This window comes from Bufo gargarizans, chromosome 2 (assembly GCF_014858855.1).
Source record: "Bufo gargarizans isolate SCDJY-AF-19 chromosome 2, ASM1485885v1, whole genome shotgun sequence".
NCBI lineage: Eukaryota > Metazoa > Chordata > Amphibia > Anura > Bufonidae > Bufo > Bufo gargarizans.
Window position 1 is genome coordinate 715944072 of NC_058081.1, and position 26243 is coordinate 715970314.

The 26243-nt window shown below is 45.1% G+C and overlaps 1 protein-coding gene across 2 annotated transcripts in view; it reads left to right on the forward strand.

Moving 5' to 3' along the window:
• The window catches only part of LOC122929123 (B-cell receptor CD22-like), a 518995-nt gene that overhangs the window by 399198 nt on the left and 93554 nt on the right, over positions 1 to 26243 (forward strand). For both annotated transcript variants that reach the window (XM_044282611.1, XM_044282613.1), the window contains 3 exons: positions 9529 to 9786; positions 11802 to 12059; positions 19222 to 19479. In XM_044282611.1, coding sequence (XP_044138546.1) covers positions 9529 to 9786; positions 11802 to 12059; positions 19222 to 19479 — 774 coding nt within the window. The remainder of the gene's footprint in view (positions 1 to 9528; positions 9787 to 11801; positions 12060 to 19221; positions 19480 to 26243) is intronic.

Below are 26243 nucleotides of genomic sequence, written 5' to 3' on the forward strand. Positions count from 1 at the left end.
CCTGGGCTGGTGTGGTGACACGTGGTCTGCGGTTGTGAGTCTGGTTGGATGTACTGCCAAATTCTCTGAAAATAATGACTGGAGATCACGAATTCTAGAATTTGCAAATTTATTGTGGATATAATCTGAAAAATTTGCAAAATATCGCTAAAACAAATATTGCCTATGCCACTCATCATTAATGAGGAGTCAACATTGTTGCCCAATTACAGAGTAGTGAGGTGGCAACTGCATGAGGAGTCAACATAGTGGTCAGTCACAGAGTGGTACGGTGGCAACTGCATGAGGAGTCAACACAGTGGCCCAGTTACAGAGTGGTGAGGTGGCTACACTTGAGGAGTCAACACAGTGGCTCAGTTACAGAGTAGGGAGGGTGGGGGAGCAACAGCAGTGACAGTAACAGCACAAGATGGTGGGTGACAGTAAGAGAACATGGCAGCAGGTGGGTGGCATCAAACAGTTGACTGCATCAGAATAGTGGCTGAAGCAGGTGGCCAGAAGAAACGGGTAATTTTTCCCAAAGTTTTGGTCTAGCACACAGAATGATCTAGTCTGGTGCATCAGGCACTGGCGTGTGAAAATCCTTGTAGATAGAACAAAGTCGAGCTCTCAAGTGGTAAAGGTGCTCTGACCTGCTCTGCACAGATCCGGGCTGTGTTCACACCCAACGTAGATGCAGCAAAAAAGTCCAAATGTATCCAGTAAGTAAAATCAATGATTCTTTATTTCTTCATAAAAAAAAAATAAATAATAATAAATGTAGGAGGATGTACATTATTTATTTTTATGAAGAAATAAATAATTGATTTTACTCGCTAAATCCATTTGGACCTTTTTGTGTAAAATTCCTGGCTGATCCATGCCTGAGTGATCTTTACAAAGGTCAGTCTCTCCACATTTTGGGTGGAAAGGAGAGTTCTCCTTGGGGTAACTATTGCCCCCGCTGCACTAAACACCCGCTCTGATGCCCTACTACTGGCCGGGCAGGAAACCTTGTCCAGGGCAAACTCGGCTAGTTGAAGCCATAAATCTAGATTGGCTGCCCAGTAGTCTAGGTGATCTTGGATTTGGGGTGGCAGGGTGCCATCCATGTATTCCATCACCTACTGGTTTAGGTTCTGCTTCATGTCTGGCTGCTGCTGGTAGGTGGTATCTTTAGTAGACGGGTGAAGAAAAGTGCTCATGAGAAACATCAGTTATTGGTTGCTGCTGATGGAGATGGTGTTGCACCCGCCCTCCCACCCCCTCCAGCAGCCATGGCAATGGAACATGAGCGCAGAGCGCCCCCCGGTCAGACCTTTGTGAGGATGGGCAATGGCGCACATAGGCAGCGGCCAATTAACTACATAGGATGTCTCGATAGTAGTTCAGTTTATCCTTCCTCTCAGCGGGTGTAAAAAAGAGGGTGGAGTTCCAACTGTGGAAACGTTGCATATCAGGAGATGATGGGGAACGCTATTCTGCCTTTGCTGATCATGGAGGTCGTGTTTTGCAGTGTAAGAGTGGCTGAAGTTCATGTAAGTTTCCTGGACATTTTCAGGATGTCAGCAGAGAATCAGTCTGCATGTCATAGCAGAGAATCAGGCTTCACGTCACCCAACATTGGAACAGTCCATTGGCATATATTTAGGCCCCGACACCCAGACAGAGGAGATGTTCATTCAACTTTGGGTTGCCCCGCAATATAATGGTAAAATGAAAAAAAAAAGAGGATTGAATGAGGAAGTGCCCTGGAGTACAAAAAATATGGTTAAGGGGAGGTAGTTAATGTCTAATCTTCACAAGGGATGGACAGGTCCTGTGGGATCCATGCCTGGTTCATTTTTATGAATGTCAGCTTGTCCACATTGGCTGTAGACAGGCGGCTGCGTTTGTCTGTAATGACGCCCCCTGCCGTGCTGAATACACGTTCAGACAAAACGCTGGCCGCCGGGCATGCCAGCACCTCCAAGGCATAAAAGGCTAGCTCTGGCCACGTGGACAATTTAGAGACCCAGAAGTTGAATGGGGCCGAACCATCAGTCAGTACGTGGAGGGGTGTGCACACGTACTGTTCCACCATGTTAGTGAAATGTTGCCTCCTGCTAACACGTTGCGTATTAGCTGGTGGTGCAGTTAGCTGTGGCGTGTTGACAAAACCTTTCCACATCTCTGCCATGCTAACCCTGCCCTCAGAGGAGCTGGCCGTGACACAGCTGCCTTGGCGACCTCATGCTCCTCCTCTGCCTTGCCCTTGGGCTTCCACTTGTTCCCCTGTGACATTTGGGAATGCTCTCAGTAGCGCGTCTACCAACGTGCGCTTGTACTCGCGCATCTTCCTATCACGCTCCAGTGAAGGAAGTAAGGTGGGCACATTGTCTTTGTAGCGTGGATCCAGCAGGGTGGTAACCCAGTAGTCCTGCACACGTTAAAATGTGGACAACTCTACTGTCGTTGCGCAGGCACTGCAGCATGTAGTCGCTCATGTGTGCCAGGCTGCCCAGGGGTAAGGACAAGCTGTCCTCTGTGGGAGGCGTATCGTCATCGTCCTGCCTTTCCCCCCAGCCACGCACCAGTGATGGGCCCGAGCTGCGTTGGGTGCCACCCCGCTCTGACCATGCTTCATCCTCATCCTTCTCCACCTCCTCCTCATCCTTGTCCTCCTCGTCCTCCAGTAGTGGGCCCTGGCTGGCCACATTTGTACCTGGCCTCTGCTGTTGCAAAAAACCTCCCTCTGAGTCACTTCGAAGAGACTGGCCTGAAAGTGCAAAAAATGACCCCTCTTCCTCCTCCTCCTCCTCCTGGGCCACCTCCTCTTCCATCATCGCCATAAGTGTTTTCTCAAGGAGACATAGAAGTGGTATTGTAACGCTGATAACGGCGTCATCACCACTGGCCGTGTTGGTGGAGTACTCGAAACAGCGCAACAGGGCACACAGGTCTCGCATGGAGGCCCAGTCATTGGTGGTGAAGTGGTGCTGTTCCGCAGTGCGACTGACCCGTGCGTGCTGCAGCTGAAACTCCACTATGGCCTGCTGCTGCTCGCACAGTCTGTTCAGCATGTGCAAGGTGGAGTTCCACCTGGTGGGCACGTCGCATATGAGGCGGTGAGCGGGAAGCGGTTACGCTGTAGCGCAGACAGGCGAGCAGCGGCAGGATGTGAACGCCGGAAGAGCGAACAGACGGCCCGCACTTTATGCAGCAGCTCTGACATGTCGGGGTAGTTTTGAATGAACTTCTGCACCACCAAATTCAGCACATGCGCCAAGCAAGGGATGTGCGTCAAACAGGCTAGTCCCAGAGCTGCAACGAGATTTTGCCCATTATCGCACACCACCAGGCCGGGTTTGAGGCTCACCGGCAGCAACCACTCGTCGGTCTGTTGTTCTATACCCCGCCACAACTCCTGTGCGGTGTGGGACTTGTCCCCCAAACATATGAGTTTCAGAATGGCCTGCTGACGTTTACCCCGGGCTGTGCTGAAGTTGGTGGTGAAGGTGTGTGGCTGACTGGATGAGCAGGTGGAAGAAGAGGAGGAGGAAGCTGAGTAGGAGGAGGTGGCAACAGGAGGCAAAGAATGCTGCCCTGCGATCCTTGGCGGCGGAAGGACGTGCGCCAAACAGCTCTCCGCCTGGGGCCCAGCTGCCACTACATTTACCCAGTGTGCAGTTAGGGAGATATAGCGTCCCTGGCCGTGCTTACTGGTCCACGTATCTGTGGTTAGGTGGACCTTGCCACAGATGGCGTTGCGCAGTGAACACTTGATTTTATCGGATACTTGGTTGTGCAGGGAAGGCACGGCTCTCTTGGAGAAGTAGTGCCGGCTGGGAACAACATACTGTGGGACAGCAAGCGACATGAGCTGTTTGAAGCTGTCTGTGTCCACCAGCCTAAATTACAGCATTTCATAGGCCAGTAGTTTAGAAATGCTGGCATTCAGGGCCAGGGATCGAGGGTGGCTAGGTGGGAATTTACGCTTTCTCTCAAATGTTTGTGAGATCGAGAGCTGAACGCTGGCGTGTGACATAGTTGAGATGCTTGGTGACGGAGGTGGTGGTGTTGGTGGTACATCCCCTGTTTGCTGGGCGGCAGGTGCTAACGTTCCTCCAGAGGCGGAGGAAGAGGCCGAGGCGGCAGCAGCAGAAGAGGCCGAGGCGGCAGCAGCAGAAGAGGCCGAAGCGGCAGCAGCAGAAGAGGTAGCAGGGGGAGCCTGAGTGACTTCCTTGTTTTTAAGGTGTTTACTCCACTGCAGTTCATGCTTTGCATGCAGGTGCCTGGTCATGCAGGTTGTGCTAAGGTTCAGAACGTTAATGCCTCGCTTCAGGCTCTGATGGCACAGCGTGCAAACCACTCGAGTCTTGTCGTCAGCACATTGTTTGAAGAAGTGCCATGCCAGGGAACTCCTTGAAGCTGCCTTTGGGGTGCTCGGTCCCAGATGGCGGCGGTCAGTAGCAGGCGGAGTCTCTTGGCGGCGGGTGTTCTGCTTTTGCCCACTGCTCCCTCTTTTGCTACGCTGTTGGCTCGGTCTCACCACTGCCTCTTCCTCCGAACTGTGAAAGTCAGTGGCACGACCTTCATTCCATGTGGGGTCTAGGACCTCATCGTCCCCTGCATCGTCTTCCACCCAGTCTTGATCCCTGACCTCCTGTTCAGTCTGCACACTGCAGAAAGACGCAGCAGTTGGCACCTGTGTTTCGTCATCATCAGAGACATGCTGAGGTCGTATTCCCATGTCCTCATCATCAGGAAACATAAGTGGTTGTGCGTCAGTGCATTCTATGTCTTCCACCGCTGGGGAAGGGCTAGGTGGATGCCCTTGGGAAACCCTGCCAGCAGAGTCTTCAAACATCATAACTGAGACTGCTGCATAACTTGCGGCTCAGACAGTTTCCCTGGTATGCATGGGGGTGATGTGACAGACTGATGGGCTTGGTATTCAGGTGCCATCTGTGCGCTTTCTGCAGAAGACTGGGTGGGAGATAATGTGAACGTGCTGGATCCACTGTCGGCCACCCAATTGACTAATGCCTGTACCTGCTCAGGCCTTACCATCCTTAGAACGGCATTGGGCCCCACCAAATATCGCTGTAAATTATGGCGGCTACTGGGACCTGAGGTAGTTGGTACACTAGAACGTGTGGCTGTGGCAGAACGGCCACGTCCTCTCCCAGCACCAGAGGGTCCACAAATACCACCACGACCATGTCCGCGTCTGCGTCCTTTACTAGATGTTTTCCTCATTGTTATCGTTCACCACAACTACAAAAATATTATTTGGCCCAATGTATTGAATTCAAATTCAGGCCTTTTTTTACAGACACCTAACACTATCTGGCTATCTATTTAGGTACCGTATTACACTAATACAGGCACAGCAGTAACCACAGATTTAGCTGACTATAAATTTGAGGCCTATTATTTAGGCGCTGGGTGACAGGTATACGTTTACGGACAGAATTAGACTGGGATATGGCCAAAAAATAACCACACTATGGATTGCTAAATGAACTATACAGTTCGGGTTTGCTCATCCCTACTTAGCTGCTTTTTTCTTGCCATAATACAAATTCTAACAGTCTATTCAGTAGGACTATCAGCCGTGTATCCACCTGACTTCTCCACAACGCAACTGATGGTCCAAACCCCATTTATAAGGCAAGAAATCCCACTTATTAAACCTGACAGGGCACACCTGTGAAGTGAAAACCATTTCAGGTGACTACCCCTTGAAGCTCATCAAGAGAATGCCAAGAGTGTGCAAAGCAGTAATCAATGCAAAAGGTGGCTACTTTGAAGAACCTAGAATATGACATATGTTCAGTTGTTTCTCACTTTTTTGTTATGTATATAATTCCACATGTGTTAATTCATAGTTTTGATGCCTTCAGTGTGAATCTACAATTTTCATAGTCATGAAAATAAAGAAAACTCTTGAATGAGAAGGTGTGTCCAAACTTTTGGTCTGTACTGTATGTATACAACCTGTTACTTGTATACAACCAGGTACTTGTACAATGTATGTATATGCAATTGTGTCCCAATGCGATTGTGTCCCAGTTCTGTAGGAATGCCGAGTGATGTAGTGCGGCCCTAATAGTTTTTTGCGTGTCACAGTATTCCTACCTGAATACAGCCCATCTCTAGGGTTTGGCTGTGAAGCAATAAAGGGAATTAGTTGAGGTAGGAAATGGAGAATAAATCAAGTCCAGATCTTGATAAAGTTCAACAGCTTTACTTGCATAAACTTTCATCCCAAAAATATTCAGGCTTTCTCTTGGTCCCAGCAGGCTTTGGCATAAACTGGCAGGCAAACTTGATAACTCTGCTTTCTCTCTATGCTGTGCTGAACTCGGCTTGGTTGTGGTTAATGGACTTTTGGTCGGTTCTGGTATCCCTGGATTGGGGTGCCTTTGGCTGTTGACCTCCACCTGACACTCAGTAGGTAAATTCTGCAAGGAGTCAGGGAGCTCTATGAGTGACTTCCCTCTGGAGAGACTCCTGCTGCAGCAGGGGAACTTTCCCCTTAATGTTACATCTTCCACAGATCAGTCTCCAACGCTAGCTTAGCTTAGACTGGAATAACCTAGAACTGCAACTGCCCCAAAGGGGAAGAATGTAATGGTGAGTTCCATTCTATCAAAAGATAGCTCTGCTGTCAATACTGCCACCTGCTGGTGAACAGGCATAATGCATGAACATAACAGTTACATAACACTAATAGGAATGCACAGTGTAATAGACCTGGAATAAATACAAGGATTACATTATTGTTAGCACTTAACCCCTTGAGGACCTGTGCCGTATATGTACAGCAGAAGTCCAGTCCCTAAACATGTGCGCAAGAGCGCCTTAACCACCGGGTTTCTGCTATTTTAAATAGCAAAGACCCGTGGCATATGTATGAGTTCAGCCATAAGGCTGACCGCATACATCTTACCCTTCAGATGCCGTGGTCAAATGTGACCACAGCATCTGATCAGCCCGGGACCGGAAGTCATGCTTTTCCGGTCTGGTAACAGCGTTCCCCGGCTGAGTTTGGGGGACCTGTTACTTCTCTGAAATACTGCTTGAGGCTTTGGCGCCTATTTCAGGAATATAACATTACAGGCCACTAGGTGGCAGCATTGTATTGTTATATTCCGTATTGTTATATTCCAAATGAAGTGTTCAATGATGACTATTTAACCATCAATAAACGCTATGGACTAGAGGTGGGACAAATCCAATATTTTTTTAATCCGAAAAGGTTCTCGAATCTATCGAATGTTTGGAATCTCTAATCCTACGAATCCTATACATAAGAATTGTGTGAATTGTGTAAGAACCAAAGTGATCCAAACACTTACAGGGAGTGCAGAATTATTAGGCAAGTTGTATTTTTGAGGATTAATTTTATTATTGAACAACAACCATGTTCTCAATGAACCCAAAAAACTCATTAATATCAAAGCTGAATATTTTTGGAAGTAGTTTTTAGTTTGTTTTTAGTTTTAGCTATTTTAGGGGGATATCTGTGTGTGCAGGTGACTATTACTGTGCATAATTATTAGGCAACTTAACAAAAAACAAATATATACCCATTTCAATTATTTATTTTTACTAGTGAAACCAATATAACATCTCAACATTCACAAATATACATTTCTGACATTCAAAAACAAAACAAAAACAAATCAGTGACCAATATAGCCACCTTTCTTTGCAAGGACACTCAAAAGCCTGCCATCCATGGATTCTGTCAGTGTTTTGATCTGTTCACCATCAACATTGCGTGCAGCAGCAACCACAGCTTCCCAGACACTGTTCAGAGAGGTGTACTGTTTTCCCTCCTTGTAAATCTCACATTTGATGATGGACCACAGGTTCTCAATGGGGTTCAGATCAGGTGAACAAGGAGGCCATGTCATTAGATTTTCTTCTTTTATACCCTTTCTTGCCAGCCACGCTGTGGAGTACTTGGACGCATGTGATGGAGCATTGTCCTGCATGAAAATCATGTTTTTCTTGAAGGATGCAGACTTCTTCCTGTACCACTGCTTGAAGAAGGTGTCTTCCAGAAACTGGCAGTAGGACTGGGAGTTGAGCTTGACTCCATCTTCAACCCGAAAAGGCCCCACAAGCTCATCTTTGATGATACCAGCCCAAACCAGTACTCCACCTCCACCTTCCTGGCGTCTGAGTCGGACTGGAGCTCTCTGCCCTTTACCAATCCAGCCACGGGCCCATCAAGACTCACTCTCATTTCATCAGTCCATAAAACCTTAGAAAAATCAGTCTTGAGATATTTCTTGGCCCAGTCTTGACGTTTCAGCTTGTGTGTCTTGTTCAGTGGTGGTCGTCTTTCAGCCTTTCTTACCTTGGCCATGTCTCTGAGTATTGCACACCTTGTGCTTTCGGGCACTCCAGTGATGTTGCAGCTCTGAAATATGGCCAAACTGGTGGCAAGTGGCATCTTGGCAGCTGCACGCTTGACTTTTCTCAGTTCATGGGCAGTTATTTTGCGCCTTGGTTTTTCCACACGCTTCTTGCGACCCTGTTGACTATTTTGAATGAAACGCTTGATTGTTCGATGATCACGCTTCAGAAGCTTTGCAATTTTAAGAGATCTGCATCCCTCTGCAAGATATCTCACTATTTTTGACTTTTCTGAGCCTGTCAAGTCCTTCTTTTGACCCATTTTGCCAAAGGAAAGGAAGTTGCCTAATAATTATGCACACCTGATATAGGGTGTTGATGTCATTAGACCACACCCCTTCTCATTACAGAGATGCACATCACCTGACATGCTTAATTGGTAGTAGGCTTTCGAGCCTATACAGCTTGGAGTAAGACAACATGCATAAAGAGGATGATGTGGTCAAATTACTCATTTGCCTAATAATTCTGCACGCAGTGTATGTGGGGAATCTGTGGATGACACAGGAGAGGGTCTGACACCTGGCACCCTCGCCGATCAGCTGTTTCAGGGAGCCACAGTGCTGCTTGTAGCTCTGGGGAGTGCAGCCGGCTCCCGACATCTCTCCAAGCATAACGCTGTACATGTGTATGGGTATACAGATGTAGCAGGGTTAGCACTTAAGCTCTTAACTCAAATTTCTTAACTCATCGCAATATCTTGAGACAAAAGCCATTGAAAAGCAATTAAAGGTGTTTGCTTAACGCAATTAGTTTAGGTAGCATGTATCATAAAGCATGAGTGTTAACTCTACTACATCCGTACATGAAAGAAGATAGTTTTCACCCACCAGCCCAGAAAAAAATTAGACACACTACAGAGGAAAAATGCTAAAGGCTATAGTCACATAACAGCCAGAAAGTGAAATTCCTCATGTGCACCCACATGACAGCTGACATTTCTAAATTCTAGAATATTATCTGCCTATAGCCACCACTAGGGGGAGCTTACTGCACAACTACCCTATTATATAAAGATATTCTGTTGAGGTTAGGCTTTGAGAACCCTTTTTTTCAACTAGTTCTTAAATTGCTTCTCTGCACAATTCTGCTAATAATGTCAATAAATAAATACATTTATATTTTCTTTTACAGATGCACCAAAAAATGTGACTGTCGCTGTCATCGGTATAGATGAAGTGATGGAAGGAAGTGATATGAAGTTGCAATGTAACAGCTTCTCCAATCCTGCTGTATATAATTATGAATGGTACAAAGGGAAATCCAAATTACCAGACACAGGACGGGAGATCACAGTGAGGAATGTGAGCAGGGACATGGAGCCCTATTTCTGTGCTGCAAGAAATCATTTGGGTAGAGAAGAATCAGCCCCGACAGAGATACCTGTACAATGTATGTATACAACCCTTCACCTATATACAACCAGATACCTGTCCTATGTATGTATACAACCAGATACCTGTCCTATGTATGTATACAACCTGATACCTGTACAATCTTTGTATACAACCTGTTACTTGTATACAACCTGTTACCTGTACAATGTATGTATATGCAATTGTGTCCCAATGCGATTGTGTCCCAGTTCTGTAGGAATGCCGAGTGATGTAGTGCGACCCTAATAGTTTTTTGCGTGTCACAGTATTCCTACCTGAATACAGCCCATCTCCAGGTTTTGGCTGCGAAGCAATAAAGGGAATTAGTTGAGGTAGGAGATGGAGTCCAGACCTTGATAAAGTTCAACAGCTTTACTTGCATAAACTTTCATCCAAAAAATATTCAGGCTTTCTCTTGGTCCCAGCAGGCTTTGGCATAAACTGGCAGGAAAACTTGATAACTCTGCTTTATTAGTGACTTCCCTCTGGAGAGACTCCTGCTGCAGTAGGGGAACTTTCCCCTTACTGTTACATCTTCCACAGATCTGTCTCCAACGCTAGCTTAGCTTAATCTGGAATAAACTAGAACTGCAGCCCCTCCCTTTGGTAGGAAGCAGGACTGTCCCACTTCTGCCCCAAAGGGGAAGAATGTAATAGTGAGTTTCATTCTATCAAAAGATAGTTGTCAATACTGCCACCTGCTGGTGAACAGGCATAATGCATGAACATAACAGTTACATAACACTAATAGGAATGTACAGTGTAAAGGACCTGGAATAAATACAAGGATCACATTATTGTTAGCACTTAACCCTTTAAGGACCTGTGCCATATACTTACAGCAGAAGTCCGGTCCCTAAACATGTGCGCGAGAGCGCCTTAACCACCGGGTTTCTGCTATTTTAAATAGCAGAGACCCGTGTCAAATGTATGCGATCAGCCATAAAGCTGACCGCATACATCTTTCCATTCAGATGCCGTGGTCAAATGTGACCACAGCATCTGATCAGCCCGGGACTGGAAGTCACGCTTTTCCGGTCCGGTAACAGCGTTCCCCGGCTGAGTTTGGGGGACCTGTTACTTCTCTGAAATACTGCTTGAGGCTTTGGCGCCTATTTCAGGAATATAACATTACAGGCCACTAGGTGGCAGCATTGTATTGTTATATTCCGTATTGTTATATTCCAAATGAAGTGTTCAATGATGACTATTTAACCATCAATAAACACTATGGACTAGAGGTGGGACAAATCCAATATTTTTTTAATCCGAATCCGAAAAGGTTCTCGAATCTATTGAATCTTTGGAATCTCGAATCCTACGAATCCTATACATAAGAATTGTGTGAATGGTGTAAGAAACAAAGTGATCCAAACACTTATGTGGGGAATCTGTGGATGACACAGGAGAGGGTCTGACACCAGGCACCCTCGCCGATCAGCTGTTTCAGGGAGCCACAGTGCTGCTTGTAGCTCTGGGGAGTGCAGCCGGCTCCCGACATCTCTCCAAGCATAACGCTGTACATGTGTATGGGTATACAGATGTAGCAGGGTTAGCACTTAAGCTCTTAACTCAAATTTCTTAACTCATCGCAATATCTTGAGACAAAAGCCAATGAAAAGCAATTAAAGGTGTTTGCTTAACGCATTTAGTTTAGGTAGCATGTATCATACGGCATGAGTGTTAACTCTACTAAATCTGTACATGAAAGAAGATAGTTTTCACCCACCAGTCCAGAAATTTTTTTTTGACACACTACAGAGGGAAAAATGCTAAAGACTGTATTAACATAATGGCCAGAAAGTGAAATTCCTCATGTGCACCCACATGACAGCTGACATTTCTAAATTATAGAATATTATCTGCCTATAGCCACCACTAGGGGGAGCTTACTGCACAACTACCGTATTATATAAAGATATTCTGATGAGGTTAGGCTTGGAGAACCCTTTTTTCAATTAGTTCTTAAATTGCTTCTCTGCACAATTCTGCTAATAATGTTAATAAATCAATTTATATTTTCTTTCACAGATGCACCAAAAAATGTGACTGTCGCTGTCATCGGTATAGATGAAGTGATGGAAGGAAGTGATATGAAGTTGCAATGTAACAGCTTCTCCAATCCTGCTGTATATAATTATGAATGGTACAAAGGGAAATCCAAATTACCAGACACAGGACGGGAGATCACAGTAAGGAATGCGAGCAGAGACATGGAGCCCTATTCCTGTGCTGCAAGAAATCATTTGGGTAGAGGAAAATCAGCCCCGACAGAGATATCTCTACAATGTATGTATACAACCCTTCACCTATATACAACCAGATACCTGTACAATGTACAGTACAGACCAAAAGTTTGGACACACCTTCTCATTCAAAGAGTTTTCTTTATTTTCATGACTATGACAATTGTAAATTCACACTGAAGGCATCACAACTATGAATTAACACATGTGGAATTATATACATAACAAAAAAGTGTGAAACAACTGAAAATATGTCATATTCTTGGTTCTTCAAAGTAGCCACCTTTTGCTTTGATTACTGCTTTGCGCACTCTTGGCATTCTCTTGATGAGCTTCAAGAGGTAGTCACCTGAAATGGTCTTTCAACAGTCTTGAAGGAGTTCCCAGAGATGCTTAGCACTTGTTGGCCCTTTTGCCTTCACTCTGCGGTCCAGCTCACCCCAAACCATCTCGATTGGGTTCAGGTCCGGTGACTGTGGAGGCCAGGTCATCTGGCGCAGCACCCCATCACTCTCCTTTATGGTCAAATAGCCCTTACACAGCCTGGAGGTGTGTTTGGGGTCATTGTCCTGTTGAAAAATAAATGATGGTCCAACTAAATGCAAACCGGATGGAATAGCATGCCGCTGCAAGATGCTGTGGTAGCCATGCTGGTTCAGTATGCCTTCAATTTTGAATAAATCCCCAACAGTGTCACCAGCAAAGCACCCCCACACCATCACACCTCCTCCGCCATGCTTCACGGTGGGAACCAGGCTTGTAGAGTCCATCTGTTTACCTTTTCTGCGTCGCACAAAGACACGGTGGTTGGAACCAAAGATCTCAAATTTAGACTCATCAGACCAAAGCACAGATTTCCACTGGTCTAATGTCCATTCCTTGTGTTCTTTAGCCCAAAGAAGTCTCTTCTGCTTGTTGCCTGTCCTTAGCAGTGGTTTCCTAGCAGATATTCTACCATGAAGGCCTGATTCACACAGTCTCCTCTTAACAGTTGTTCTAGAGATGTGTCTGCTGCTAGAACTCTGTGTGGCATTGACCTGGTCTCTAATCTGAGCTGCTGTTAACCTGCGATTTCTGAGGTTGGTGACTCGGATGAACTTATTCTCCGCAGCAGAGGTGACTCTTGGTCTTCCTTTCCTGGGGCGGTCCGCATGTCAGCCAGTTTCTTTGTAGCGCTTGATGGTTTTTGTGACTGCACTTGGGGACACTTTCAAAGTTTTTCCAATTTTTCGGACTGACTGACCTTCATTTCTTAACCCCTTAAGGACCAGGCTCATTTTCACCTTAAGGACCAGGCCATTTTTTGCAAATATGACCAGTGTCACTTTAAGTGCTGATAACTTTAATACACTTTGACTTATCCAGGCCATTCTGAGATTGTTTTTTCGTCACATATTGTACTTCATGACACTGGTAAAATAAAGTCAAAAAAATAAAAAAATTTGCATAATAAAATACCAAATTTACAAAAAATTTAGAAAAATTAGTAAATTTCAAAGTTTCAGTTTCTCTACTTCTGTAATACATAGTGTAGGAAGGCGCAGGGGTCCGTCATTGATGGAAGGTACGTGTCACCGAGGTTCCTGGCCTCGGTGAGATAAGAACTGGTTATTTTATGTGTCAGCCGCAGCTAGTGCTCGCTGACACTGTTTATTCTTAGTGTGGCTGAAAAGCCGATCCGAGCCGGTTCTTATTGGGAGCAGCTAAAGAGCAGGGTGGGTGGCTGTTCCCCACGTCCAGGCCAGGTTTTGGGCTGGGGTTTAAAAGCTCAGCCAGAAGCTCAGCTGGTTGTGGTATGTTCCTCCAAATGAGAGTGGAGCTGTGAAGGCTCTGGGTTTCTAGGAGCTGCATGAGAGCCACCAGCTGGAAGCCAGGCGCCCTAAAAGCCTGCTGTGGATATCCAGGTGACATGTTTGTTTGAGTTTGCTGGACTTTTTGCTGTGTGAAAAACCACGGAGGAATTCCTGCGGTGTGAATTAACACCAGGACTCTGCCAAGTGTTGGTGTTATTTTGTTCCTTGTTGTGTGAATAAACACTGACTTTTGCTTTACAACCTTGTTTTTGCCTCTGTACTGCATCCGCTTACCCTGCCTACCAGAGCGAATCCCTACAATAGTAATACCCCCAAAAATTGTGATGACTTAACATTCCCCATATGTCTACTTCATGTTTGAATTATTTTGGGAATGATATTTTATTTTTTGGGGATGTTACAGGGCTTAGAAGTTTAGAACCCAATCTTGAAATTTTTCAGAAATTTACAAAAACCCAATTTCTAGGGACCACTACAGCTCTGAAGTCACTTTGCGAGGCTTACATAATAGAAACCGCCAAAAAATGACCCCATTCTATAAACTACACCCCTCAAGGTATTCAAAACTGATTTTACAAACTTCGTTAACCCTTTAGGTGTTGCACAAGAGTTATTGGCAAATGGGGATGAAATTTGAGAATTTCATTTTTTTGCCTAATTTCCCATTTTAACCCATTTTTTTCACTAACAAAGCAAGGGTTAACAGCCAAACAAGACTGTATCTTTATTGCCCTGACTCTGCTGTTTACAGAAACACCCCATATGTGGCCGTAAACTACTGTACGGCCACACAGCGGGGCGTAGAGTGAAAGGCGCACCGTATGGTTTTTGGAAGCCAGATTTTGCTGGACAGTTTTTTTGACACCATGTCCCATTTGAAGCCCCCTGATGCACCCCTAGAGTAGAAACTCCATAAAAGTGACCACATCTAAGAAACTACACCCCTCAAGGTATTCAAAACGGATTTTACAAACTTTGTTAACCCTTTAGGTGTTGCACAAGATTTAATGGAAAATAGAGATACAATTTCAAAATTTCACTTTTTTGGCAGATTTTCCATTTTAATATTTTTTTTCCAGTTACAAAGCAAGGGTTAACATCCAAACAAAACTCAATATTTATTGCCCTGATTCTGTAGTTTACAGAAACACCCCATATGTGGTCGTAAACTGCTGTACGGGCACACGGCAGGGTGCAGAAGGAAAGGAATGCCATACGGTTTTTGGAAGGCAGATTTAGCTGGACTGTTTTTTTGACACCATGTCCCATTTGAAGCCCCCCTGATGCACCCCTAGAGTAGAAACTCCCAAAAAGTGACCCCATTTTAGAAAGTACAGAATAGGGTGGCAGTATTGCTCTATATTACACTTTTTGTGCGGCAAGGTAACAAGAAATAGCTTTTTTGGCACGTTTTTTTTTTTGTTATTTATAACATTCATCTGACAGGTTAGATCATGTGGTAATTTTATAGAGCATGTTGTCACGGACGTGGCGATACCTAATATGTATACCATTTTTTTTATTTATGTAAGATTTATACAATAACTTCATTTTTAAAACCAAAAAATTGTTTAGTGTCTCCATAGTCTCCATAGTTTTTTCAGTTTTTGGGCGATTATCTTGAGTAGGGTCTCATTTTTTGCGGGATGAGATGACGGTTTGATTAGTACTATTTTAGCGTACATGCGACTTTTTTTAATCACTTTTATTACCTTTTTTGGGAAGTAAGGTAGGCAAAATTTAAATTTTCTCATAGTTTTTATTTTTTTATTTTTATGGCGTTCACCGTGCGGGGAAAGTAACATGACCGTTTTATAGATCAGGTCGTTACGGACGCGGTGATACCTAATATGTGTAGTGTATTTTATTTTTTAAATTTTTATTCAGTGATAAATGTTTTTTTTTTTATCTTTACTTTTTTCTCTCTTTTTTTACATATATATATTATTATTTTTTTGGTTCTTGAAGATCCAGTGGGTCTGATGTCTGTAAAATACAGTACAGAACCCTATAGGGTTCTGTACTGTATTTTACTTACACTGAACAGATATTTGCTTTTATCATAGATCTGTTCAGCATCATGGACAGCAGGACGCCTGAGCAGGCGTGCTGTTGCCATGGGAACCTTCCCCGTCTGCCACAACTTCGCAGACAGGGAAGGGTGAGGACGGGGCTTCGGGGGGCTGCCTGGGGGCTCTCTCCCTCTCCATCGGGGGGCTGCAAAGGCACAGCAGCCCCCCGATCGGAGAGGGAGGGAGCTCCCTGCGCTGTTAACCTTTTCCATACAGCGGTCCGTACGGACCGCTGTATGAAAAGGGTGAAACGGCTGACATCGCATCAACGATGTCAGCCGTTTATACCAGGGTGTCAGCAATGTGCTGGCACCCTAGTATAACCCACTAGACGCCAACGATTATTCAAGGGAAGGCGGGCGGGGGATCGCGATCCCGCCTGCCGCACCTCCCGCAACGCCCCCACCGCCTGTGACAAACACCCGCCGCCATCAAATCGTGCAGGGAGGCAGAGGGGGTGCAAAATCTCTAATTTAGGCACTCTAAAGTTTCTGATCCCCGCGGTCAGGGACCGCAGGGATCAGAAACTGCAAAAAGCGCAGCAAACCGCAGGTCTGAATTGACCTGCGGTTTGCTGCGATCGCCCCCTGGCGTTGTGACAGGATGCCGGCTGAATGATTTCAGCCGGCATCCTGTTCAGATTAACCCCTGGGGCGCCGGAATCCCGATTTAAAGTTAGGACGTACCGGTACGTCCTGGGTCCTTAAGGACTCGGGAAATAGGGCGTACCGGTACGTCCTATGTCCTTAAGGGGTTAAAGTAATGATGGCCACTCGTTTTTCTTTACTTAGCTGCTTTTTTCTTGCCATAATACAAATTCTAACAGTCTATTCAGTAGGACTATCAGCTGTGTATCCACCTGACTTCTCCACAATGCAACCGATGGTCCCAAACCCATTTATAAGGCAAGAAATCCCACTTATTAAACCTGACAGGGCACACCTGTGAAGTGAAAACCATTTCAGGTGACTACCCCTGGAAGCTCATCAAGAGAATGCCAAGAGTGTGCAAAGCAGTAATCAAAGCAAAAGGTGGCTACTTTGAAGAACCTAGAATATGACATATTTTCAGTTGTTTCACACTTTTTTGTTATGTATATAATTCCACATGTGTTAATTGATAGTTTTGATGCCTTCAGTGCGAATCTACAATTTTCATAGTCATGAAAATAAAGAAAATTCTTTGAATGAGAAGGTGTGTCCAAACTTTTGGTCTGTACTGTATGTATACAACCTGTTGTATACAACCAGATACCTGTCCTATGTATGTATACAACCTGATACCTGTACAATCTTTGTATACAACCTGCTACTTGTATACAACCAGGTACTTGTACAATGTATTTATATGCAAATGTGTCCCAATGTGATTGTGTCCCAGTTCTGTACGAATGCCGAGTGATGTAGTGCGACCCTAATAGTTTTTTGCGTGTCACAGTATTCCTACCTGAATACAGCCCATCTCCAGGGTTTGGCTGTGAAGCAATAAAGGGAATTAGTTGAGGTAGGAGATGGAGAATAAATCGAATCCAGACCTTGATAAAGTTCAACAGCTTTACTTGCATAAAATTTCATCCAAAAAATATTCAGGCTTTCTCTTGGTCCCAGCAGGCTTTGGCATAAACTGGCAGGCAAACTTGATAACTCTGCTTTCTCTCTATGCTGTGCTGAACTCGGCTTGGTTGTGGTTAAAGGACTTTTGGTCGGTTCTGGTATCCCTGTATTGGGGTGCCTTTGGCTGTTGACCTCCTCCTGGCACTCAGTAGGTAAATTCTGCAAGGAGTCAGGGAGCTCTATAAGTAACTTCCCTCTGGAGAGACTCCTGCTGCAGCAGGGGCACTTTCCCCTTAATGTTACATCTTCCACAGATCTGTCTCCAACGCTAGCTTAGCTTAGACTGGAATAACCTAGAACTGCAACTGCCCCAAAGGGGAATAAAGTAATGGTGAGTTCCATTCTATCAAAAGATAGAGCTCTGCTGTCAATACTGCCACCTGCTGGTGAACAGGCATAACGCATGAACATAACAGTTACATAACACTAATAGGAACGCACAGTGTAAAGGACCTGGAATAAATACAAGGATTACATTATTGTTAGCTCCTAACCCCTTAAGGACCTGTACCGTATATGTACAGCAGAAGTCCAGTCCCTAAACATGTGCGCAAGAGCGCCTTAACCACCGGGTTTCTGCTATTTTAAATAGCAAAGACCTGTGGCATATGTATGAGTTCAGCCATAAGGCTGACCGCATACATCTTACCCTTCAGATGCCGTGGTCAAATGTGACCACAGCATCTTATCAGCCCGGGACCGGCAGTCATGCTTTTCCGGTCCAGTAACGGCGTTCCCCGGCTGAGTCTGGGGGACCTGTTACTTCTCTGAAATACTGCTTGAGGCTTTGGCGCCTATTTCAGGAATATAACATTACAGGCCACTAGGTGGCAGCATTGTATTGTTATATTCCGTATTGTTATATTCCAAATGAAGTGTTCAATGATGACTATTTAACCATCAATAAACACTATGGACTAGAGGTGGGACAAATCCAATATTTTTTTAATCCGAAAAGGTTCTCGAATCTATTGAATCTTTGGACTCTCGAATCCTACGAATCCTATACATAAGAATTGTGTGACTGGTGTAAGAAACAAAGTGAACCAAACACTTATGTGGGGAATCTGTGGATGACACAGGAGAGGGTCTGACACCTGGCACCCTCGCCGATCAGCTGTCTCAGGGAGCCACAGTGCTGCTTGTAGCTCTGGGGAGTGCAGCCGGCTCCCGACATCTCTCCAAGCATAACGCTGTACATGTGTATGGGTATACAGATGTAGCAGGGTTAGCACTTAAGCTCTTAACTCAAATTTATTAACTCATCGCGATATCTTGAGACAAAAGTCATTGAAAAGCAATTAAAGGTGTTTGCTTAACGCAATTAGTTTAGGTAGCATGTATCATACGGCATGAGTGTTAACTCTACTAAATCTGTACATGAAAGAAGATAGTTTTCACCCACCAGTCCAGAAAAAAATTAGACACACTACAGAGGGAAAAATGCTAAAGGCTATAGTCACATAATGGCCAGAAAGTGAAATTCCTCATGTGCACCCACATGACAGCTGACATTTCTAAATTCTAGAATATTATCTGCCTATAGCAACCACTAGGGGGAGCTTACTGCACAACTACCGTATTATATAAAGATATTCTGATGAGGTTAGGCTTGGAGAACCCTTTTTTTCAATTGGTTCTTAAATTGCTTCTCTGCACAATTCTGCTAATAATGTCAATAAATCAATTTATATTTTCTTTTACAGATGCACCAAAAAATGTGACTGTCGCTGTCATCGGTATAGATGAAGTGATGGAAGGAAGTGATGTGAAGTTGCAATGTAACAGCTTCTCCAATCCTGCTGTATATAATTATGAATGGTACAAAGGAAAATCCAAATTTCCAGACACAGGACGGGAGATCACAGTAAGGAATGTGAGCAGAGACATGGAGCCCTATTCCTGTGCTGCAAGAAATCATTTGGGTAGAGGAGAATCAGCCCCGACAGAGATACCTGTACAATGTATGTATACAACCCTTCACCTATATACAACCAGATACCTGTACAATGTATGTATACAACCCTTCACCTATATACAACCAGATACCTGTACAATGTATGTATACAACCCTTCACCTATATACAACCAGATACTTGTACAATGTACAGTACAAACCAAAAGTTTGGACACACCTTCTCATTCAAAGAGTTTTCTTTATTTTCATGACTATGACAATTGCAAATTCACACTGAAGGCATCAAAACTATGAATTAACACATGTGGAATTATATACATAACAAAAAAGTGTGAAACAACTGAAAATATGTCATATTCTAGGTTCTTCAAAGTAGCCACCTTTTGCTTTGATTACTGCTTTGCACACTCTTGGCATTCTCTTGATGAGCTTCAAGAGGTAGTCACCTGAAATGGTCTTTCAACAGTCTTGAAGGAGTTCCCAGAGATGCTTAGCACTTGTTGGCCCTTTTGCCTTCACTCTGCGGTCCAGCTCACCCCAAACCATCTCGATTGGGTTCAGGTCCGGTGACTGTGGAGGCCAGGTCATCTGGCGCAGCACCCCATCACTCTCCTTCATGGTCAAATAGCCCTTACACAGCCTAGACGTGTGTTTTGGGTCATTGTCCTGTTGAAAAATAAATGATGGTCCAACTAAACGCAAACCGGATGGAATAGCATGCCGCTGCAAGATGCTGTGGTAGCCATGCTGGTTCAGTATGCCTTCAATTTTGAATAAATCCCCAACAGTGTCACTAGCAAAGCACCCCCACACCATCACACCTCCTCCTCCATGCTTCACGGTGGGAACCAGGCATGTAGAGTCCATCCGTTCACCTTTTCTGCGTCGCACAAAGACACGGTGGTTGGAACCAAAGATCTCAAATTTGAACTCATCAGACCAAAGCACAGATTTCCACTGGTCTAATGTCCATTCCTTGTGTTCTTTAGCCCAAAGAAGTCTCTTCTGCTTGTTGCCTGTCCTTATCAGTGGTTTCCTAGCAGATATTCTACCATGAAGGCCTGATTCACACAGTCTCCTCTTAACAGTTGTTCTAGAGATGTGTCTGCTGCTAGAACTCTGTGTGGCATTGACCTGGTCTCTAATCTGACCTGCTGTTAACCTGTGATTTTTGAGGCTGGGGACTCAGATGAACTTATCCTCCGCAGCAGAGGTGACTCTTGGTCTTCCTTTCCTGGGGCGGTCCGCATGTCAGCCAGTTTCTTTGTAGCGCTTGATGGTTTTTGTGACTGCACTTGGGGACACTTTCAAAGTTTTTCCAATTTTTCGGACTGACTGACCTTCATTTCTTATAGTAATGATGGCCACTCATTTTTCTTTACTTAGCTGCTTTTTTCTTGCCATAATACAAATTCTAACAGTCTATTCAGTAGGACTATCAGCTGGGTATCCACCTGACTTCTCCACAACGCAACTGATGGTCCCAACCCCATTTATAAGGCAAGAAATCCCACTTATTAAACCTGACACGGCACACCTGTGAAGTGAAAACCATTTCAGGTGACTACCTCTTGAAGCTCATCAAGAGAATGCCAAGAGTGTGCAAAGCAGTAATCAAAGCAAAAGGTGGCTACTTTGAAGAACCTAGAATATGACATATGTTCAGTTCTTTCTCACTTTTTTGTTATGTATATAATTCCACATGTGTTAATTCATAGTTTTGATGCCTTCAGTGTGAATCTACAATTTTTATAGTTATGAAAATAAAGAAAACTCTTTAAATGAGAAGGTGTGTCCAAACTTTTGGTCTGTACTGTATGTATACAACCAGATACCTGTCCTATGTATGTATACAACCTGATACCTATACAATGTTTGTATACAACCTGTTACTTGTATACAACCAGGTACTTATACAATGTATGTATATGCAATTGTGCCCCAATGCGATTGTGTCCCAGTTCTGTAGGAATGCCGAGTGATGTAATGCGACCCTAATAGTTTTTTGCGTGTCACAGTATTCCTACCTGAATACAGCCCATCTCCAGGGTTTGGCTGTGAAGCAATAAAGGGAATTAGTTGAGGTAGGAGATGGATAATAAATCAAGTCCAGACCTTGATAAAGTTCAACAGCTTTACTTGCATAAAATTTCATCCAAAAAATATTCAGGCTTTCTCTTGGTCCCAGCAGGCTTTGGCATAAACTGGCAGGCAAACTTGATAACTCTGCTTTCTCTCTATGCTGTGCTGAACTCGGCTTGGTTGTGGTTAATAGACTTTTGGTCGGTTCTGGTATCCCTGGATTGGGGTGCCTTTGGCTGTTGACCTCCTCCTGACACTCTGTAGGTAAATTCTGCAAGGAGTCATGGAGCTCTATGAGTGACTTCCCTCTGGAGAGACTCCTGCTGCAGCAGGGGCACTTTCCCCTTAATGTTACATCTTCCACAGATCTGTCTCCAACGCTAGCTTAGCTTAGACTGGAATAACCTAAAACTGCAACTGCTCCAAAGGGGAATAAAGTAATGGTGAGTTCCATTCTATCAAAAGATAGAGCTCTGCTGTCAATACTGCCACCTGCTGGTGAACAGGCATAATGCATGAACATAACAGTTACATAACACTAATAGGAATGCACAGTGTAAAGGACCTGGAATAAATACAAGTATTACATTATTGTTAGCACTTAACCCCTTAAGGACCTGTGCCGTATATGTACAGCAGAAGTCCAGTCCCTAAACATGTGCGCGAGAGCGCCTTAACCACCGGGTTTCTGCTATTTTAAATAGCAAAGACCCGTGGCATATGTATGCGTTCAGCCATAAGGCTGACCGCATACATCTTACCCTTCAGATGCCGTGGTCAAATGTGACCACAGTATCTGATCAGTCCGGGACCGGAAGTCATGCTTTTCCGGTCTGGTAACGGCGTTCCCCGGCTGAGTTTGGGGGACCTGTTACTTCTCTGAAATATTGCTTGAGGCTTTGGCGCCTATTTCAGGAATATAACATTACAGGCCACTAGGTGGCAGCATTGTATTGTTATATTCCATATTATTATATTCCAAATGAAGTGTTCAATGATGAACTATTAAACCATCAATAAACACTATGGACTAGAGGTGGGACAAATCCAATATTTTTTTAATCCGAAAAGGTTCTCGAATCTATAGAATCTTTGGAATCTCGAATCCTACGAATCCTATACATAAGAATTGTGTGAATGGTGTAAGAAACAAAGTGATCCAAACACTTATGTGGGGAATCTGTGGATGACACAGGAGAGGGTCTGACACCTGGCACCCTCGCCGATCAGCTGTCTCAGGGAGCCACAGTGCTGCTTGTAGCTCTGGGGAGTGCAGCCGGCTCCCGACATCTCTCCAAGCATAACGCTGTACATGTGTATGGGTATACAGATGTAGCAGGGTTAGCACTTAAGCTCTTAACTCAAATTTCCAGGACGTCCTCCATGACAGCACTACATGGAGGTTGTCTCCCCCGCCCACTATTGGGACAGGAAACAGAGAGGTTAAAAGCTCCCCCCCCCCCCCACCCACCTTCACCAGTGTTTTTTTCCTGTCCCAATAATGGACAGGGCAGAGAGAGGGTCTCTCTTCAGACCTTTTTTTTTGTTTTCTAAAATCTCTTTTTTCTAAACGCCAGGCTAAAATCCCTAAGCTGGGGTCCCTTAGCCTCCCAGCCCCTCCAGTACCTGTGGGTCACGCGGCTCACTGCTGGAAAGGACGTTTGCAGGGGCTGGGGAATGGTAGCCGCAACCCCGCTGGGGCTCTGGGCTGCAGGATGCTCTCTCCAGGGGAGACGCGGGAGCCGGAGCGCTTTTTTTTCTTTTACTTCCGGTTTCGGCGCTGATCCGGAAGTGACGTTGAGACGCCGGTGAAGGAGTGCGCATGTGCGTAACCTCCGACACCGGATCCAACATGGCGGCTCCCTGTGTTTGATCCCCGCGGCAAGGGACGCTAGAGGCCTAGCGTTTGGGCCTCGCGTCCCGTCCGGAACCCCTGCAGTGACCGGAAGGAAGGGGAGGAGCATTCACGCCAGGAGGGGTAAGTGCCAGTGGCATTTAAAGTCTGGTGGGGTTGAGTGTGAGTCCCTCAAGTTATGGAGTCAGCCAGTATGAGAGAGCAGTCCCCAGACCCTCCTGCCCAGGGATATGTGAGTAAACCCAGCACTGCAGGGTGGTGTACGGTGATAGGTTTAGCAAGCATTATAGCCTGTTTCTATCATCATGTCTCCTAGGGGGAAAAAGATCCTACCTTAAAGGTGGATGCTAAAAAGAAGCCTAAGAGATGCGCTATCTGCAGCAAAAGGCTTCAGGAGTCGTATGCAAAGAAACTTTGTGCGGATTGCATTAACAAAATGATGAAAGAGGAACAGTCGTCCCTTTTAACAGACCTTAGAGCCATTATTAAAGAAGAAGTCAAAGCATCAGTTTCCTCCTTAATAGCGCCTAAGGTGGTGGAGCAGACCACTGGGATTAAAAGACCCAGGGAAGCCTTGGAATCAGACCCAGAGGTTATTGAGATGGAATATTCAGGAGAGGAGGAGGAAGAAGAGTCTTTACCTTCCTCATCCCACGAGGAGAAACGCAAATATTGTTTCTCATCTGAGGATATGGACTCCCTTCTGACTGCGGTTAGACAGACCATGGATATCCCAGACGAACCAACTAAAAGGTCCATTCAGGAGGAAATGTTTGCAGGCCTGATTACTAAACGGAAAAAAGTTTTTCCTTTGCATTCCAGCCTAAAGCAGATGATCCTGGATGAGTGGGAAGATGTGGAAAAGAGGCTTTTTATTCCCAGAGAATTCAAAAGTCGTCTATCCTTTGACAAAGAGGACACTAAACTATGGGAGGAAATCCCAAAGATAGACGCCCCGGTCGCCAGGGTAGCTAAGAAAACAGCAATCCCATTCGAGGACTCCTCCCAGCTGAAAGACCACATGGACCGCAAGGCCGACGGTCTCCTGAGAAAATCTTGGGAGGCTTCGGCAGCCTTGATCTCCACTAACGTTGCAGCCACATCTGTGGCTAGGTCTTTACTATTGTGGTTATCTCAGCTGGAGAATCACTTGTCAATGGGAACTCCCAGGGAGGACATCTTGGAGACTATCCCACTCCTGAAGATGGCAACGGCCTTTACAGCGGACGCCTCGGCTGAGTCAGTCAGGTTCGCAGCTAAAAGTGGGGCCCTTCTAAACACCGCAAGAAGAGCTTTGTGGTTAAAGAACTGGTCTGGTGATCTCACCTAAAAAAATAAACTATGTACAATTCCTTTTTCAGGATCATATGTGTTTGGCCCTAGCCTGGACAGAATTCTTGAAAAGGCCTCAGATAAAAAGATAGGGTTTCCTGAAACAAAAACTAGAAAGACACATTTTTTTTGGAAAAAATTTCAGCCAAAGAACCAAGCGTATAAAGACAAGGGCAAATCGGGAAGATGGTCCTATCCTAAAGGGGGTAAGGGCAGAGGATTTCTGCTTAACCCCAACACTTCCCAAGACAAACAATGACGCCAGGCCAGTCGGGGGAAGATTAAGATCTTTTCTCCCAGCATGGAGCCAAATAACCCAGAACCCTTGGGTGCTCCAAATTATTCAGGAGGGATACAGGATAGAGTTTATGTCTGTTCCGCAACACAAATTTGTGCTGACAGGGTACGGAGGAGATACACCTCAGGAAAATCTTTTAAAAGACGTCACAAATTTGAAGAAGCTGGGCGCAGTGACTCGCGGGTCAGGAAGGCAGGGGCTTCTATTCAAGGTTATTCCTGGTCAAAAAGCCAGACGGTTCATTCAGAACCATAATCAACTTAAAACCCCTAAACGTCTTCATAAAGTACCGTCGTTTCAAGATGGAATCGATAAGATCGACAACACCCCTCATTTCTCAGGGAGCGGTAATGTGCACCTTGGACTTAAAAGATGCATATTACCATGTACCAATACATCCGGACCACCAAAAATTCCTAAGGTTCGCGGTAAGGGAGGCAGGGAAAGTAAACCATTATCAGTTTCAGTGCCTGCCCTTTGGGATTTCAACAGCCTCCCGGGTGTTTACAAAGTTAGTCATAGAGCTAGTGGCCTTTCTCAGACTGAAGGGAATAAAGATTGTACCCTATCTAGACGATCTTCTCCTAACCGCAGACTCTGCTCCAGTTCTAGCGGCACATACACAGACAACAATATCCCTCTTACAGGATCTCGGCTGGATCATAAATTGGGAAAAGTCGGACCTAGTACCAGAGACCAGAAAAATCTTCCTGGGAACGCTGCTAGATTCGAACCTACAGAGGTCTTTCCTTCCACCTCAAAAGCAGCAGAACCTTGTCAGGAAATTGAAAGCGTTTCAGGAAAAATCTGTGTGCACCATCCGAAACGCCATGAGCGTCCTGGGCTTGATGACTTCTTGCATATTTACGGTACCGTGGAGTCAGCATCACACGAGAATCCTACAGAAGATGATCCTGTCTGTCTGGGACGGGGACCACCGATCCATAGACCGGAAGATCCTGATAAAGGTGAATGCTCGGAGATCCCTGGATTGGTGGCAGATAGCAAGCAACCTGTCAAAGGGCGTCTCCTGGAACCTAAGTCCATATGTCGTAGTAACTACAGATGCCAGCCAACAGGGCTGGGGTGCAAAGGTTGGAATCTACTACTACCAAGGAACTTGGAGTCAGACCATAAAGAACAGGTCTTCAAACTTCAGAGAACTTCAGGCCGTGTGGGAGACTCTCAAACAGAGTCAGGATCTTTTAAGCGGTCAAAACATACAAATCCTATCAGACAACAT